The sequence below is a fragment of the Lipophrys pholis genome (assembly GCF_963383615.2).
Source record: "Lipophrys pholis genome assembly, chromosome: 9".
NCBI lineage: Eukaryota > Metazoa > Chordata > Actinopteri > Blenniiformes > Blenniidae > Lipophrys > Lipophrys pholis.
In genome coordinates this window covers 18,563,740-18,581,316 of record NC_137639.1, presented here as the reverse complement: position 1 = coordinate 18,581,316, position 17,577 = coordinate 18,563,740, and the positions used below count along the sequence as shown (strand labels likewise).

The following is a 17,577-nucleotide window of genomic DNA, read 5'->3' as shown; positions in this document are numbered from 1 at the left end:
CAAACACTTTAAATGAGGTTCAAAATGTAAATGATAATATTAACAGTACATTACTTGTTTGGATCATGTTTTTCTCAACCAAGCTATTTGTGGAAATGGGAACATTTCTATTAAAAGTATTAAAAGAGCTACAGCAACATATTCTACTGTCGTCAATTCACCAAGTCTTTACATTAAAGCGTTAGAAGATGAGTCCCAAATCCGCACAAAACCAAAAGGTGGGAGCACAGCATGGGAATTGACATCTTTCACGGATACATCCAAAATTCTTCTCCTCTCCTACACAGTTCAAGGGTTTGACACATCTTTGGCAGGTCTGGGTGGTGACCCTCTCTAGATGAATTCTGAGGCGTGTAAAAAAGAAAAAAAAAACTGACCGCTCCTTCTCCTCCTGTTCGCGGCGCTCCTGCTCGTCTCGCTCCCTCTGCTCTCGAGCCTGCCGGCGCTTCTCTGCCAGGATGCGCACGGCCTCTTCCGGGTCGTTGGTGCCCGCCATGGGCTTGCCCGACGGTGAGGGAGCGGGCGACACTGCACGGACAGAGGCAGCTGAATGGGCCGGCTCAGAGGAGGAAGAAGCGGCACTGGCGGTTGTGAGCAGCATGCTTGATGCAGGTGCTGTTGTAGCGGAGGAGGATACTGCGTTGGCATGAACGACCGAGGAGCCTACGCGGGGGGAAAAAAAGCACCGTCAAGCAGAGACAATAAGCATTAACCAAAGTCCAAAGTGGCTATTTATGTTCATTATGAGTTTTCAAGTGATGCTCTCTGAGAGAGTGCATGGTCATCATTATTAATTGCACACTCAACCGCAGCTTTTCCCCTTTGCATGCACTGTCAAATAGTCTGTCTCCAGCAAAAATGGCAATGGTGAACTGCCATAGCTTCAGCTCAGTAATTACATAATTAGGGCTGATTAGCACAGGCTCCAAGCGCTGTGTGTGAGAAAACACAGACCATGAATCTGTGTGTGGCTCACTCCATGTGCTCCCTTTGTTTTCACGGCTAATTACACTTGATAGTAATCTTTGCCTATTGCTTCTTGAAAAACATAAAGACTTTCCAGTGGCTCTGTCACTTTTTCCATTGGAGCCATTATTCTGTCGAGCCACATTGACTGTGCCTGAAGAGAACAGAGAATCTATGAGAACGATAAAAAGAAACTGCGACTCAGCCACAGAGGGAATCTCCCCAAAATCAAGACATACTTTGGAGCGGTACAAAAGAAACGATTAAGAAGATGGTCATCACAGTTGAGTGCTGTGGAGACTTTGTTGAAAATTATGCTTTGCTTATTCAAGGGTATTTATCTGCGTGATGAGATGATATTTGGGATTTGTTTTTTTGGGGGGGGGAGTGCTAGTGAGCGGATCTTGATTGACTGATTTTGTCATGAGAAATTTCAAAAGGTCAAAAATGAAACACTCCCTTTTAATAAGACATAATCCAAGCATAATTAGACTGCAGTGAGATCTTGCTGGAGAAAAGTTTAATAACAATGAATACTACAATACTTTTGTAGGAGAATATAATAAAGTTTATAATATTTTAACCCACTATATTCAAAAAATACTGTGATCACCGCTTCACTCAGTTTTTACTCACTCTTTCTCTCCTCTGGTGTGGCCGGCCTGCGAGACTCCTTCACTCTTTCAAGCGGGACAGGAGAAGAGGTGCGGTTGTCTACCCTTGCGGGGGTCCTGGCTCTCTTGGGCCGGGCTTTCGGAGTTGAAGGACTCCCACGTGTTGATGGACTCCCACGTGTTGAAGGACTCCCACGTGTTGATGGACTCCCACGTGTTGATGGAGGTCTCGGGGAGGCGGCAGGGCTGGGGGAGGCCGTTCTGCCCTTTGGCGTGGCAGGGGATGCCGGTCGTTGTCTTGATAAAGGACTGGGACTGGAAGAAGAAAACAGCAGGAAACGTAAAAGCGAGGCTTTTAACTGAGTTTCCCTGGTACTTCAAATCAAGTTGGCCTCATTATTCATTTAAAACTGGGCTGAAATGTTTATTTAGAAAGGCAAAATGTCCTGAAAAGACCCAACTTCAGCAAACACACACACTGAACAGACCAGCACTCAAACATTGCGTCGTCTCTCAGAGTGCATTATCCGTCAGCATCCCAGCGGTGACCGGCAGTGCAGGCAACACTCAGAGGGGAATCACCCATTATGCTAAAGTCCTGATTCTTTTTTTTTTTTTTCTTCTTCCTTGAGGCCTCTGGCGTCGACAGCATTGCTCAGCACTTTTTCTTGAGCAAAAGGAAGCTTTTTATTCCCTTCTAGTTCATTCTCCGTTAGGGAACGTCTTTATTTGGTGGCTTCTGGATTAGAGGGTAAATTCCTTGGTATTAACCCACTGGATAGGTTCAAGCAGCACGTGAAAATATAAAGTTGGTGCAGCACAGACGTAAACAACATTGACCTAGCAAACAGGGTCAGGAAAACATCATTTGAGGTGTTTAGAAACTACTTTCAGAACAATCTCTACACATCTGTCAAAGCAGTAAGTCATTTAAAACGTATTTACATAGCGTAATGCAGAGTTACTTTATAAATGAGAAAGTCAAGAAATGAATAAACAAATGACTACAAATAGATGCATTTACCTTGGATCGGGTCTGTGTCTCATACTGGGGAGAGATTGTCTCTTCTTTAGCACTTTCTCCTTGGTGATGGCACTTTTTTCCTTCTCGTTTTCGCGCTCTTTGTCTCTCTTTTCTTTCTTGTTTTTATCCATCTATATGAGAGGATGAACAATGAGAAGATGACCTTTAAAACAAATAATACATGTGTTGACTGTTAAAAGTTTCTGTGAAGAAGAAAAGCAGGTAAGTTATATTAAAGAAGATCCTCGTGTTGCGATTTGCTTATTTTTCCAATAATCTGAAGATGTCAAGCAACATTATCATTTTCACTTCGGATCAATCAATCGACAAGAGTCAGTTACTATGACGCTCGTATCTGGAGAACTAATCTGTTTTAACTCTCTGTTGCCTCTAGCTGTTATTTAATATTCGCAATGAGGCAGACATACAGGCGTGGAGCTCCGTCGCTGCTGACGCTGCATGATGTCCGGTGTACTGGACGTCACCCTCCAGCGGTCAGAACAGCGGTGGTGGGGCTGGTGGGCGCACAGGGTGAGCGGACTGGCCGAGGCTGAACGAGGGCAGAGAGGAGAGTCTGAAAGGGAGAGGTTATTATTTCGTCAAGTAAATTATGAATCAATATTATTTACTGTATATTCTGTGTGACAACTGATGACACTTGAATTTTTGAAGTACAACTTACGGCCATCTTTGCCGTTGCTGAGGACGCTGGCAGCACTGCGGCTTCGAGCGAGGAAAGACAGTGTTGGCGTCATCAGCCGGTCGACGATACTGCTCTCCCACGGACTCAGTGCAAGGCTACGGGCTGCAGGCACGAGAACACAATGATCTGAGCATCTTTTAAAAGTATATGATTTCGAATGTGCAGAACTTCAGCTCTACTTTAAGTGTGTCAGGTCAAAAGTATAACAAGGAACGTAGTACTATCTCTCTCCCTTTACACAGTAAGCACCGAATGTGAAGTGGAGCATTTGTTGCAAAGTGGACGTGAAAAGAGAAGCTCAATCAGTTTATCGTTAACATGTCAGGAAAGAATCTCCCAGGCATACAAACCTGATTCGATGCCATTAAATGCTAATCAGTGCCACCACAAGATTTATGAGAATGACAGGATGGAGGGGAAAATTAGCTCTGAAAATTTGTCCTTGATGACCTTGAGCTGTATGAGTACCACCAAAGAAAGAGAGAGAGAGAGAGAGAGAGAGAGAGTTGAAATGGTTGTCTAGACAGCCAGTTAGTTATTTATAACCACTGCCATGAGCTTGTAAGTAAAGGGAGAAGAGAACAGAGACTCAACCGCATTAGAAACCATCTTTGTGTAAAAGGAGGTGCAGGATGAGAGATGTCAACCTGACTGTTACAGTGTGCATTAAAATCCTGGTAGAGAGGAGAGAAAGAAAATAGGTATGGTTACCCATTGGCTTTTTTCTTTTTTTTCCTTCTGCAACCCAGAGGAACACTTCCTGCTCCAGGGTGTTTTCAGAATATATTATCACCTAAAAATGCTGACTCACTTACTAACTTCTTTTTTTTTTTCAGACTTAGAATTTTCTTGTCCTTTACAAAGGTACACCGTGACCCCATTAACAGCAGCCCGAGAGAGGAGCTCATCTTGAAAATAGAGGAAAGTTGTTGATTCAAAAGAGACACAATCCCAGAATTGTCAACATCACCAGACAATAAAACATTCAGGACAACAAAAAGACATCCTTTATGCAGCAGGTTGTGATGAAAATGAGCACAAAAAGACTTTTAGATTGTGCAAACACATAAGGAATGAAATGGTCATTAAAACACAATCAACCAACCAAAGGATAGTAGAAACAGACTCCCAAATTAAAATGTGAATTTGCACAGCATGTCACAAAAAAAAAAAAAAAAAAAAAAAAAAAAAACCCAGCCCAGAGTCTGAAGGATAAAACAAAATGGACAGAAACGGGTCAACCATCAAGCACAGGAGAGGGTCCGGACTCAGAAAAAGGGGAGAAACTGAAAAAATAGACAATGATGGACGGGTTCGGAGGTGTTGGCAGAGTGATGGAACATTTAAACGGGAGCGGGGCATTCCAGATGTTGCCTTACTTCTGCTGGGGGAGTTCCAGAGGGTGGCGGAGGACTTGGAGAGACGTTTGTTTATAACAGAGTCCACGTGTTTGGGCAGGTTGACCGTTGAAAGAGAGCATCTGCCTAAGAAGTCAAAAGAGCGCCACACAGATGTTCACACAGGTCACATGGCTGAGAGGAAGAGCGGGAACTTCTGTGGCGTCATGTGCTGTGGTGATGATGAAGGTGATGATGATGATGCTTTTTTCCCCCAAACATAAACCGCCCACTGATTGCGAGAGCAACTGCACTAATGCGTTTGTAATGTGAGCCGTTTCCATCGAAGCCAATCAGTGCACTGACCTTATATATAGAGACAGCCACTGATTCACGTTGCACACAATACAACATCTGCTTACATTCGCTCGCCTGTGGGTGTTTTGGCAAACATTCATGACACGGAATATATTTTTAAAAAGACATTTCATGTGATTATAAGATCAATTGGATTGTCTTTCAAGGTAGTGTTGATGTTTTTCGGTCCAGTGTTTGACATATAGTATTGTGCAAATATGTTTAGTGTATAACTGCAAAAGTGTTTCCCACAGTGTGTTAATAGTTTATTTTTAATGCATAAACTACAAAGTGCAAAGTGAATCAGCACAAGATGAATCAGTAATTGATGTAAGCACCATTTGCCTAAAAGGCATCACACTTGAACAGGTTTTAGTTTTTTTTATGGAAAAAAGCTTGGCAAACTAAATACAGATCTTCTGTACTTAGATGTAGTCCGGTTCTTCTGTCTCTTCATGTTAACCCACATGATATATTAAGATATTAGGACTTTGTGGGGGCCATACCATCACTTCTAGAACACATTGTCCTTCTTTGCACTGAAGGTAGTTCTTACAAGTACTGGCTGATGTTTCAGGTTGTTGAGTTGATGTAAAATGTTTGCACAATGCTGTGCAAGAAAACTTTTTTTTTTATAAGCACAATTATGCAGCACATTTATTTAAATATCAAGTACCTAACAATTCTCCAAGAAAGAAAGATGAAAGAAAGACAATTTTTGTCTCAGCAACATGATTTGAAATGCAAAATTGCTTCTTTTTTCAGAGACTGGCATCAGTTGTGCTGGTGAAATATCAACAGTAACATGGACATCCTGTCTGGAAAAAAAGAAACATCATTGGCCAGTCACTTTTATGACTCATGAGCTCACTACACCAAACTCTTGTCATGCCTACTGATATAAAATAAGCATGTTTTGGTTTTTTTAACCTTGCTGATCAACATCTTTAACACCAATTAAAACAATATTTTAAAAAGTCCACTGCAAACCAAACACAGACCTAGGATAGTTTAATGACACAACCATAACAACCAAATGAGCGTGATGGCTATTGGAAACGACATCCCCATGTAAAAGCTGACAACGTAAACAGGCTCTTCCGAAAAGAGCAAAACCTGGAATCATTGACTGTCTACATGCGGTAGTTGCATCAATCCCAATTTAAAATCCTTGTCAAAGCAAACCAAGCATGAATGTTTAAATGCACAGAGCCCGTGAAGGACGTCGTCTCTTTTTAGAGCGGCCAGGACAGGTCCTCAGCAGCAGCGTTTCCTTAATAACATCCTGAGCGCTCAACCCTTCCCTGTTACACATGTTTAGTTTCATCATCTGACAGACAAGCAGGCCCGAGAGGAGAGGAAAGAGCAGAAGATTGATGTGAGTGTCAATGAATCCCCTGGCATATGGCAGAGGCAATTTACACGGCATGAGATGAAACTTGGGACACTTCAGATTGAGAGCTTCCCTTTCACGGGGGACAGCGCACAGACTAAAGTATCTATGAAACCACACAGTCAAAGCACTATTTACAAAGCTCAAGGACCCATTAAGATTTAATTGGATGTGAAGCTGTTGTTAATTCAAGTAGAGCATTTTTGCATTTTTACAAAACAAATTTGATTTTGTTGCCAGTTGGTAGAACCCTGTTTATTGCAATAACTCAATGCAATCCAGTCATGAGTATGAGCTTAAGACTCTTGAGCACATGCTCCAGAGAAAACAGCGTGTTGTGTTGCATTGCACATGAGGCACACTAGATTTACTAAACATGAGACAATTACAGGAGAAAATTCCTGACTGTGAATGTGCCAACATAATATGCCATCACGAAGACCGTGCACCTAACTAAGCCATCTACTGTGAGGTCTGGATTAAGGAGTCGGCGATAGAATTAACGCTGCTATAATTAATCTGGACACGGTGATAATAACTCAATTTCATGCAGCAGTGCTGCTACAAGGTGGCAATGATCTGAAACTTTCAGCTTCGCTAAGATGTGCTTGGTGAGAGAATCTCTATGGGAATATTTTTGCCTCGTGAAATGATCTTCTTGCTCTGGAAAAACCAAATGGCATCCTTTAATGTCACATATACACAGCGCACTTCTCAAAAACTGTATTTCTCAGAAATCACATTTTTATCACAATACTCGACAGAATCTTCACCCACCACATGTTCATCTAAAAATGTGAGTTCTAACAACCATCACCCTATAAGTTGATTGTCTTGCTGTTTGATGCTCTGTTCTGATCATATAATCCAATCTTGTCATGAAATTCTGCTACCTCTGCGTCAAGATCTGCTCGAAGTTTGTTCTTGTTAAAAAGGGAGCTTGCTCTTGTGAAGTTGTTGACATTGTTGGGTTTTCTTCATGTATTGTATTTATGTCAAGCGACATGACATAATGATGTAAAAGGTTTAACAATTAATACTCTTGATAATTGATTCCATGGCAACATAAATCCCTCATATCAGCCCTGATTTGACGAGGATGTGTACGGAGGAGGTCAGCATACTCACTTTCTTTCTGGCTCGAGTTTTGACTCAGTGCGCCGGCCCACGACCATCTCTGCTGACGGATTTCTGCCCACGTCTTCTTGGTTGACCTGTGGATGGCTGCCTCATAGCGTTCCTGGCAAGGAAACAAAAATCCCTCTTTTAGAAGTCTAACGTCTCAGTTTGTCCGAGGAGGTGGTCTCATAGCACAGAGATTGGAGCGAGGCCCTTTTAACCCTAGAACGTTCCACTGAAGGCTGCACGGTGGACGTCCACTGCTCTTTATGTACGGGTTAAAAGCACAGAACAAATGTCGCTTTACTATTGTATATGTGACAAATAAATCTTCATCTTGAAGTCAATATACAGGACCGGCATAGCGCAGCCTTCAGTGGGAAAGCACCTTGTTTGGCCCAAGAGTCCCTACACAAAACCTTATTCCTTTCATTTGCTACTAACTCTATGCAGACAAATAAAAAGGAAACAGGAAGTAATGTTTCACTTGTAGATTAATGCAAAAAAAGAAACATAAAAAGACATGTTTACCATTTTAGCTTATGCATAATACCCTTTGTTTTCACCAAAACCTACTTTGTTCTTCTCCAATTTCTGTTTCTGCCTCTCCTCCAGCGCTGCTCGTCGTTTCTCGGCCTTGATCCGCTGCTCCTCCAGCTTCCTGCGTCGCTCCTCCAGCTGCTGCTCCCTCAGCTGACGCGCCTTCTCTTCTTTCTCCAGCCACTGGGTCTTTTTGGCAGCTAGGATCAAACAGGAAACACAGTCAGGAAGGGAAGACTTTTTCCCATGAAGCGCTGGACCAAGAGGAGCCGTCCCTATTCCCTGTCTTATCACAATACTGTCAGTATATCTGTCCCTTTTTATTAAGTCTGTGTCAGTTTGGATATGACTTAGTTTAATCCGAAAAGCTTACATTTGATATTGAAGTCATCATGCTCAAAGTAAAAATGTATCATAACCCATGCAACTCTGATGTTTACATAAAATCCCCAAATGACTCCGAAAATAGTTATTTAGTTCGCTCAGTACCTTTTTCATTTAAAAAAAATAAATTACATTATTTGACGATGCTACATAATACTAGGTGTAAGGCACACAATACCTCTAAAGTGACATTTTTATGTGTCACTAATCGCACAAAGCTTTAGCAAACCACACACTTTGAGATGGAAATAGTGTCTTTATCCCCAAGCCTTTCAAAGAAGGCGTAAAGAAGGCTTTTGCAGCTGCCTCGCTGTGTACACAACTCGCCATATTTCTTTTAAACTACAAAGTCAAAGCTCCGTGAAGAATCGCCCTCTGAAAGAAGGCAAGGCTCAGTTCTTTAAAGCACTTGATGCGACTAAATCAACTGGTTGTGGAAGGCAGATCACAGTGATGGATAATTGCGGAGGTGCTCGAGGGTAGAGAGGGTAGAATTGACTGCGAGGCGCTCCATTTAGCTTTTATCCGAGAATATAACAAAAAGCCGAGGCGATGCTTGCTGGCACCTTGCACTTAAAAAAAACAAAAAACATTTGCTGTGCGTATTGCAGCTTTGATTTGAGACGTGGCTGGGTGCTACCTTACAGTAACACAAAGCTGAAAAGGGAATGCTCTTCTCTGTTCGTTCTGTGGAAGCAGCTCACTGACTGCGAACAGAGGGGGGAAGAAACAGCCGTGACCGCCTATGAAAGCAGACCGATTACAGTTTTCCACATCCAGAATCCAGTGTTTCCTCCCTCACGTTGAAAGCAAACTGTACCCACGTTTTCCAAGCAAATCAAGTCTATGACCGAGTTTCTGACTAAAACTATGAATGTGATTTATCTTGCCGCATTGTCTCGTATTGGTTTTCCAGAAAGAAAAACAGTGATTGCAGGAGAAAATTGGCTGGAAAATCGGTTTCTCACACCTCGTTTTAAAACTCATTATGTATGCAGCAATTTGTGGCTTTTAAATAATCAAAAGATGAACAGATGTCTGAATATCTTAAACTGACTTTGCGTTGAGATGCTTTCTCCATCTCTCTCCTGACAGTGATCGGCGCTGACAGGCAACATCCAGACCTACTACAGTAAGATCATTAAATATTAATCACCAAAGAGCTGCTCTAAGCCAGGAACATAAAGTATTCATGTGTTCCCACCAAAGCCAGACAAGACAGGGGAGCGGATTCTGAAGTTACTTCCAACGGAACAGATCTAATAGGATGAGAGTTTTTATAGGCAGTAATGTCTGTTTGTGCCTCGACTGCGACTGTGATTGAGCTCGCTTTTCAGCTGATATTGTAAACACAAGCTTTGGGAAGGTCTCTTCTCTTATCCCAGTCTGAGGGTATTAGATCAGAACTGCACCATCTGGCGAGTCCCAGTGATCGCCCAATTACATTGATCCGCATGACCGAGTGTGTCACACTCGTCTTACTGCCACTGAACACACAGCTGGAGAGACAACGCAGCATTACTGAAAGGACACGTAGGATAACAACTCGTTAAAAATAAACCTGTGCCATGTGAGGATAAACACTGAGGTTAGGAATTTAACCAGCGTTTTTCTTTTTTCAAGAAATATCAAGTGATTTAAAGCACAAGCGGCTCAATGCATCTAAACAAGGGCGATGCATTCAATCATTTACACATTGAACCTTTTAAGAAATGTTTTAGTTTGGTTTTCTTGTTGGGAAAACACTTTTAGCGGTAATTTCACGACCAAAGTCAAATTTGAGGACGACTATCTCCAAATGCCTTCAGTTTCACCAGCAAGATTGTAATCAAAGCGTCTTGTTGTGGTTTGTGGCTCAAACATGTTATCTTACAAAGCAAAATCGAAAGAGTTTTTGGTGGTATCAGCAGCTGGAAGACGTGGTGAACAAGGTTCAAACGCAGGGCAAGTTATGTCAACATTCAACCGTTTTGAGTCAACACTCATGCATGAATGATGGATAAATGGTCGATTTCTGGCTAAATGATTCTGGTGAAAAGTATATTGATGAAGTTTAGAGAGTGGACAGGCTACAATTAGTTGACTTGCTGACAAAAAGACAACAATCACATTAAAAAAAAAAAAAAAAAAAAAGACTGGAGGAGGCATCATGGAGATTAAATGAATCAGATTTAGGGCTGGGCAATAGGACCAGAACTCACTATTCTAACTCCTATATGTACAGCTATGTCAGGTATTTACAGTGATAGTGAAATATGTATACATAGGTTTGGAATATGCTTTGATAAACATGTTGATATGGAAAGTATTCATTATTTTCTATGCTAATTTACTTCACAAAAAGTAAATGTATGATGTTAAGTAAAGAAATGATGTGAAGCAGTGAATTATTGTCTCTATGTTTGTCTTGATGTCCAGACTTATTTTTGGCATATTACCCAGCTCCCGTTCAACTAACAAACCGTATTAGGTGAAAACAAGATGCTCATAACAGGGTTTTCACCACCACCACCACCACCACCACCACCACCACTACCACCACTACCACCACCACCATGTAAACACAAGTGCATGACTCACCTTGAAACTTGCCGAGCTCTTCTGCAGGAGGAAAGGTCGAGAGAGAAGACAGAAGCAACTGTCAATCATGCAAAGCAGTGTGCGGCCAGCGTGTAGCCAGGTGATAATGTGACAGCCGTGTGTTAAACAGAAAGAAAAAAAAAAAAAAAAAAAACTAAGGGACTGCAATATCAGCTGACATTTTAAAAAAAAAAGGGGGAAAAAGGCAGAACTGTGTCATCGGATCAAACTGCCAAAGTTGTTTTTTTGTGCTTTTATGAGTATTTGGTCTCGCACAGACGAAACAACAAATTGGAATTCATAGATGTTATTTCAGCAGTTGTCCAGTGGTTTGTAGGTTATCGATTACATTCATGTTCATGCACTTCAGAGCTAAAGTCTAACAGCTGACAATAAGCAGGTGTTTCCGCAGTGCTCAGGACTGTTTCAGCCTGCATGCATACTGAAAAGATACTCTAAGATCTTCTGACTTTAGTCAAATTTCTGTTAAAGCTTGTACGGTCCTTCTATCCTCTTCAGGTGTCTAACACGTGCATGCTAGTTTCAGCATAGAGCCAACCCAAAAGCAAAACCACCACTGACAGGAGTGTCTTCCACCCCGACACCAGGGGGAGTTGTCTTTCTGTGGAAAAGGTCTCGTCCTCTCTTGGTCTGCTTGCGCTTACCAAGATATTTGGCCTTCTCCTCCCGGCGCTCCTTTGCAAGCTTCTGTCGGTCCTCTGACTTCATGATGTCTGCGAAGAGAACGATGGACGGAGGAGAGAAAGAGAACATGTGAATAAGAAGTGTAAACTCAGATCATGTCAATAAATTGGGATAGAAACTCCTTTCACATTCATAGTTCAAATTGTTTAGTCAGTGACATTACCCATTTAAAATGAGCTGACATTGTGCAGAAAATACATAATATATTTATTTCCCATCTATCTACAAAATAACATATTTCATTAATCGTCTCATTTGAAAAGAGGTCGGAAATGTGGTTGCTATTTTAAAAACTGACAGTTTACTCGAGGCAACGATGACACACATTAACAAACATATGAATACATGATGTTTTCCTTCACTGGGACTGAGTCAACGCGGTCAAGGCTTTTAAAATTTAAAGGTCTCCGAAAGGAAACGAATGACAATAGACTTTGACAGGAAAAGTGCATCACAGTATGCATTACCTTCAGCTATTGCTTGAGCATCCTATACAGGTGAAGTTAATCCGTATCATCTTCTTTTAGGTTAAGAAAATAAAAGGAACAAAAGGAAAATTCTGCACACAAGCCAATTTTTTTCACAATCAAAGCTGCAACATGTGGCAGCCACATTGAGTCTCCTGTGTCATCTGGATGTGGGTTTATTTCTGACTGTGTTATGTTATGGCTGGAGGGGGAACATTTATGCATACTGTCAAATTTCTGATGTACGCTCGCTCATGCAGTTCCTTCCAAATGCGTCAGAGGAAGCAGAATGCCATTAAAATAATTAAAACTCCGTAATTTCTTGAAAGGTAAAGCTAATTGGCTGAAAAAATATTTAAGGAATTTCACAGAAATAGTTTACGACAGGCTGAGAAATCCTTAGAATGAGCCAATGGAAACAATTCGCTGAATGGGTAACATTTATCCATCCATTTTCTTTTCTACACAAACATCGAGACATCGCACCAAGCCGTTCCCAAACCAACCAAGAGATATAATCTCTCCTGCGAGTCCTGGACTGACCATCGATTCTACTACCGGTTGGGCATGTCTGGTATACATCCAATGGGAGGCGACAGAGGAGCGTAACCGATCAACCGATGGTCAAGCTCTCCACGTCATCGTTCAGAGTGAGGCCTTCCACGCGGCAGGGAAAAGTAATTTTAGCCACTTGCTTTTGGTCATGATCCATAGGTGAGGGAAAAGATGTAGACCGACCAGACATCAGAGAGCTTCTGCTTTGCAGTTCAGCTCTCTTCACTTTTTTTTTTTTTTTAAAGAGAAAAACAATCTTTTAGGCAGTTCTTTTTTTTAAAGGATCGCCACAGCGAGGTCGTTTTTTCGCCGTCTGCCCTTCCCACCGCAACTCGGAACTGAGTCCAGGTCCCCCGCACCAAAGATCAACACTAAATTCCTTGTGCTGCCAGAGAAAAATGAAAAAAAGATAAGAATCTGTTTTACAAAAGAGTACTGGGCTGGCCAAGAATGGCTTGCAGCACATTGTTTCAAAAATATTCAAGAACTACATTTATTACAGATTCCAATAAATTATGTAAAGAAGGATCCAAAGATACAAACAAAATTCCATGAACTGGTTAAGTATCACGTAATCAATTAAAACCTTTACAACCAGATGCTTATTGTACATAATCTTTGTTGTGTCATTTCTGTTTTTGAAAGCACAGTGCATTTTCTACACGTAAAATACATGCAACGGTTTTCTGTAGCCAATCCAAGTCAATTTTAAATTGTGAAGTCGTACCCAGCATGTGTGTATTCGTGTGAAGACTACTATACAAGGGGAACTACTGACAGACAGCAGTCATGATCTTTCTCGAGTCTTTAATTACATAATCCTCCTCCATCTTCTCTGTCCAGATGTTCAACATCATCAAACAAAGGAGCTCGTCATTCAGCAGCATCTAACAGGGAGGCGAGAAAACAATCTGCCATGCAGCCTCCTCTAAGAACAACCCCTGACCCACTTTGATATTTATAGGCTGATTGAAAGGCCAAGCGCACGCCCTCAGTCAGTGTGATATGCTGCAGTTCAAAATTCACCACCACGTTCATCAGGACATCGCATGCACGAATTTGCCGACGCACAACCAGGCTGGCCGCGACGAAGCTGCAACGTGCAGCATCTGGAGTGCACGTGTTCACCAAAAGAAATGGTCGCCCTGGTATTTGTTAGCCACTAAATGAGGGTACAAAAGAGTGGCGTGGGATGTACTGCATATGGTGGTTGGAAAGTCGAGGGAACACTGAAGAGACACGAAGGAATTCTACACTGTTAACCTGACCTCAGTGACTAGTTCAAATACAATGTAGCTCCCTCAATCTAAACAGCGAAGCAATCTTTGACACCACCGACGCTGGAAAGTTTGCGGAAAAGTGAAGCAAATCGGTGCCGTCATGGGAAAATGTCTAGGAGGCAACAGAATAGCAGCCCATGAGAAAAAGACTCCCAGCTGGACTACGGGCGTCGCTATCTCACTTTACTCGTGAGTCTGTCACAGAGTACATACCCTCTTGAATCGTATCCCTCTGTGTGTAGTACAAGTCAAATAATAATGAGCTTTTTGCAGTGACAATACAAATATTTTAAGAAGGACGGCGCCACCAGAGGCACCTGAAGAGGAGAGATTTAAGTCCGTCAACATGGTCCGTACAAAAATGTCCACTTCTTCCACACTCATAAAGTTGGAAATGTTCAAACTGTCTTGATTTATGAGTCATTTGTTTCATTAAGAATGTTCATATATGTTTTTTCATTCTAACTTGCTTCTTTGGTGGGCACGAAGGTTGTGAATTTAAACATACAAGTGCATCTCAAAAAATCTGGATACAAATGGAAGAAGAGAATGATGCCTCCCGTTATTTAATTTAAATTCTGAAACTTCTAAAAATCCATATATTTGATATATTTTAGACCGTTTTAGTCTATAAGCCATAGAAAATACAAAATACAACACCTTGAAATATTAGAATAATCCGTGAGATCAGATTTTTTTTCAAAAGTTTTTCAACTAAAGTTTGAAAATTGCTTGAAACCTTTTAGTATTTATGTTGTGTATGTAAAATGAATTGACAAAATTATTTGATAATCAAATAAATTAAAGTTTGTAGAGCTACACTTGATTATACTCCCAATTATATTCTCAGGATGCTAACTTTAATCAACCAGCCAAGGACGACTGATTCAAACTGGAAAGTTCATGTTGATTCTGGCCAATGCACTGAAATATATTTTGTGGAAAACTTAGCAGTATCTTGACAGATAAACTAAAATGTCTTGATATGAAGTGAAAAACGACAGATTTAGGTATCAAACTTGGCATCGTTGATGCAATTTCAACAACAGTTTTTGGACAGGTGCAGCTTTATTCTCTGCACCTTCTAAAACAGAGGAATAAAGGCTGTGGTCTCAGCAAAAGGATTAATGGCTAAGGAATAAAGAGGGTGGGGAGAGAAAAGAGGCTTACACTCCAAAAACCCTCAAACATTTTACTTAAGAGTTTGCATGTGCCAGTAGTCAATGACAGCAATAGTTTGACATAGTAGGAAACTAAATGTTTTATAACACACTGAAATGGCAGTTGTTTTCAAGTCACTTTTTCATTTTGATGAAGGACCATTGCATGAGCACGATGAATATCGCCATCCATCATCTGAACAATAAAGCACCACAGTCCATATGACGGAGGCGATTGATTTCTTCCCCAATTTATATCTACCTGTAATTTGTACGGCATAGCTCCAAAGTTCCCACATCACATCTTCTGTTCCACTCTGTGCATCAATCGCTTCAGATAGACTGCATCCACTCTATGGGATTGTACTTCAAGTCTGAAAGCGTGCGGTGACTGTTACTCTAATACAGTCTCAAGAGGGCTGACCGAACTTCAGCACAGTGCAGATTTAATTGCACCATTATGAGAGGACTGCCTGAGGTCAGGCCAAATTCAGCTTCCATTAGAAGTTTTAACTCGAAGCGGTTGAACTCTGTCCATGCAACCGCGACACTCACTGAACATTGTTTACCTTTTTTTGACCTGAGAACGGGTGATGCCGGCGACCCAGGTGATCGCGACACAACATCAGCTTTTGTGGGGGTTGCCAGTCTTCGGTCTGTAGATTTCTTTGCTGGAGACTCCATCCTTTGGGGGTCATCTGTCGGCACGGGGCTACTTTCTCCCTCTGGATCAGGCCTCGTGGGTTTCATGTTTTGAAGTGAGCAGGGAGCTGTTTAAACGACACCAAATAAACAGGTAAGTGAATGAAGAGGTAAGGCGAGCCCAGACGTCAACCTGTTCCTCTTCATTCCTTTCACTGCAGAGTCTACGAAGGAGTTGCGATGTAAATTTCCTTGAATGTTAGGTGGAGTCTAAAGCTATGCCAAGAATTTTACTTACATTGCACCACAGTAACAAGAAACACAAGAGTCAAAATGAAACACATCCACATTTTTTTTTGTTTCTATGCGCTGTTTCTTTTTGGAGCTGAACAAGACCATTTTGCACACAGACTCAAGGCTCAAAGCACTACACACAAATACATTTCTGCTCTGTGCAAGTAATTTATTAACAAACCGGCCTGAGCAAGTGGTGTGAGTCCCTGGCAGCCTTAACTACAGTAATTGCTTTTTGGCATTGTGGTGACGCTATTGAGTTGAAATGAATTGCTTGGGAAAACACTATCAGAGTAAATGCCGACCCAGAGACAGTTAAATTCTCTTTATGATTTAGAAAAAAATTAAATAACAGCCAATTATAGTTTACCAGTGATCTGTCCTCTGTGAGATTATACTGATAGAAGAATAGCTCGGCCGGCGTTTTAGGAGGGAGGCTTCACTCAAAGCACCGTGACTCACATTTTGGCAGGCAGCTGAGCTTGAATCTCCTACTCAAACATTAGTTCACCCAGGCTTTGACGGCCAAACAAAGACCCTTATGGGAGGGATGCTTGGCTTTGTCCACTCAGCACTGTATCTCCGCACTCCCCATGGAACCATGTTGGGGCACCATTTCTTCTGCATAGTGTCTGAAGGTAAACACTGGGGCAACATGCTGTAAATTATTTAAGCCTTGGCTAAAAACAACACGGACAGTAGGGGGGCTGTCACACTAAAACAGTGAATGCACTAAAGATTTACTCTATGAATGCTCTGCTGTTCATCAGTTTGCATAGAAAAGCAATAGTGAGGAGAAGTCAGTGCTCCGCAGTTTGTTTTTTGTTTTTGTTTTTGAAGTGATTATGGTTTTCTAAAGTTTGCATTTGTATGTAGCACTTCTTAAGCCTAAACAGCTGCTCCCAAACGAGTGCAACCTTGAGTGATATTAAACCCAAAGGACACCAAGCTGAACAATGGAGTCAAAGATGCATCTCTCACTTCTGCAACTACTACAAACCACCGGGACATTAAGCCAAGAGTAAAGAGCGCCTGAGCTCAGCTTGGCACACGGAGGGCTATGTCATCAGTGCGGGGAAATGGAGGCTGCTCCTGATGACCCCGAGTTTGACAAAGCCTGATGGGCAGTAAGAGTCTATGAAAGAGTTCAGCTGGGAGACAAGACGTTGTGTTTCCATTGTCAAAGCATCCCACTATTAAATAAGCATTCCCCGGGCGGAGATGTGCGGTGACAGAGAGGGCCCATTGTTGTGGTCTCTGCATGGCAACCGGACTGCAGCCAAAACACTGCAATGACAGCAAGAGGGGGAAGGAAGGAGGGGGCAGGAGGGTGGTAGTGAGATAAACTGAAGGGAAGAGGATGAACACTGGAGGCTGTTCAGTGGTATTTTAGTAAGTGAGTAGACTGAGAGCAAAATCATACGTTAAGAGAAGAAAATAAAAAGTTTTCAACATGG

General features: G+C 41.8%; 1 protein-coding gene across 8 annotated transcripts in view; it reads right to left on the bottom strand.

Moving 5' to 3' along the window:
* Window positions 1-17,577, bottom strand: part of map7d1a (MAP7 domain containing 1a) — a 39,953-nt gene that overhangs the window by 10,863 nt on the left and 11,513 nt on the right. For 2 of the 8 annotated variants that reach the window (XM_080471521.1, XM_080471518.1), the window contains exons 2-12: window positions 15,754-15,954; window positions 11,683-11,751; window positions 11,018-11,038; window positions 8,090-8,253; window positions 7,523-7,634; window positions 4,687-4,791; window positions 3,287-3,409; window positions 3,033-3,178; window positions 2,605-2,735; window positions 1,603-1,895; window positions 378-663 (exon numbers count right to left, since the gene is read on the bottom strand). In XM_080471521.1, coding sequence (XP_080327647.1) covers window positions 378-663; window positions 1,603-1,895; window positions 2,605-2,735; window positions 3,033-3,178; window positions 3,287-3,409; window positions 4,687-4,791; window positions 7,523-7,634; window positions 8,090-8,253; window positions 11,018-11,038; window positions 11,683-11,751; window positions 15,754-15,954 — 1,651 coding nt within the window. The remainder of the gene's footprint in view (window positions 1-377; window positions 664-1,602; window positions 1,896-2,604; window positions 2,736-3,032; window positions 3,179-3,286; window positions 3,410-4,686; window positions 4,792-7,522; window positions 7,635-8,089; window positions 8,254-11,017; window positions 11,039-11,682; window positions 11,752-15,753; window positions 15,955-17,577) is intronic. The other 6 variants (XM_080471524.1, XM_080471523.1, XM_080471519.1 and 3 more) reach the window with 3 other exon arrangements.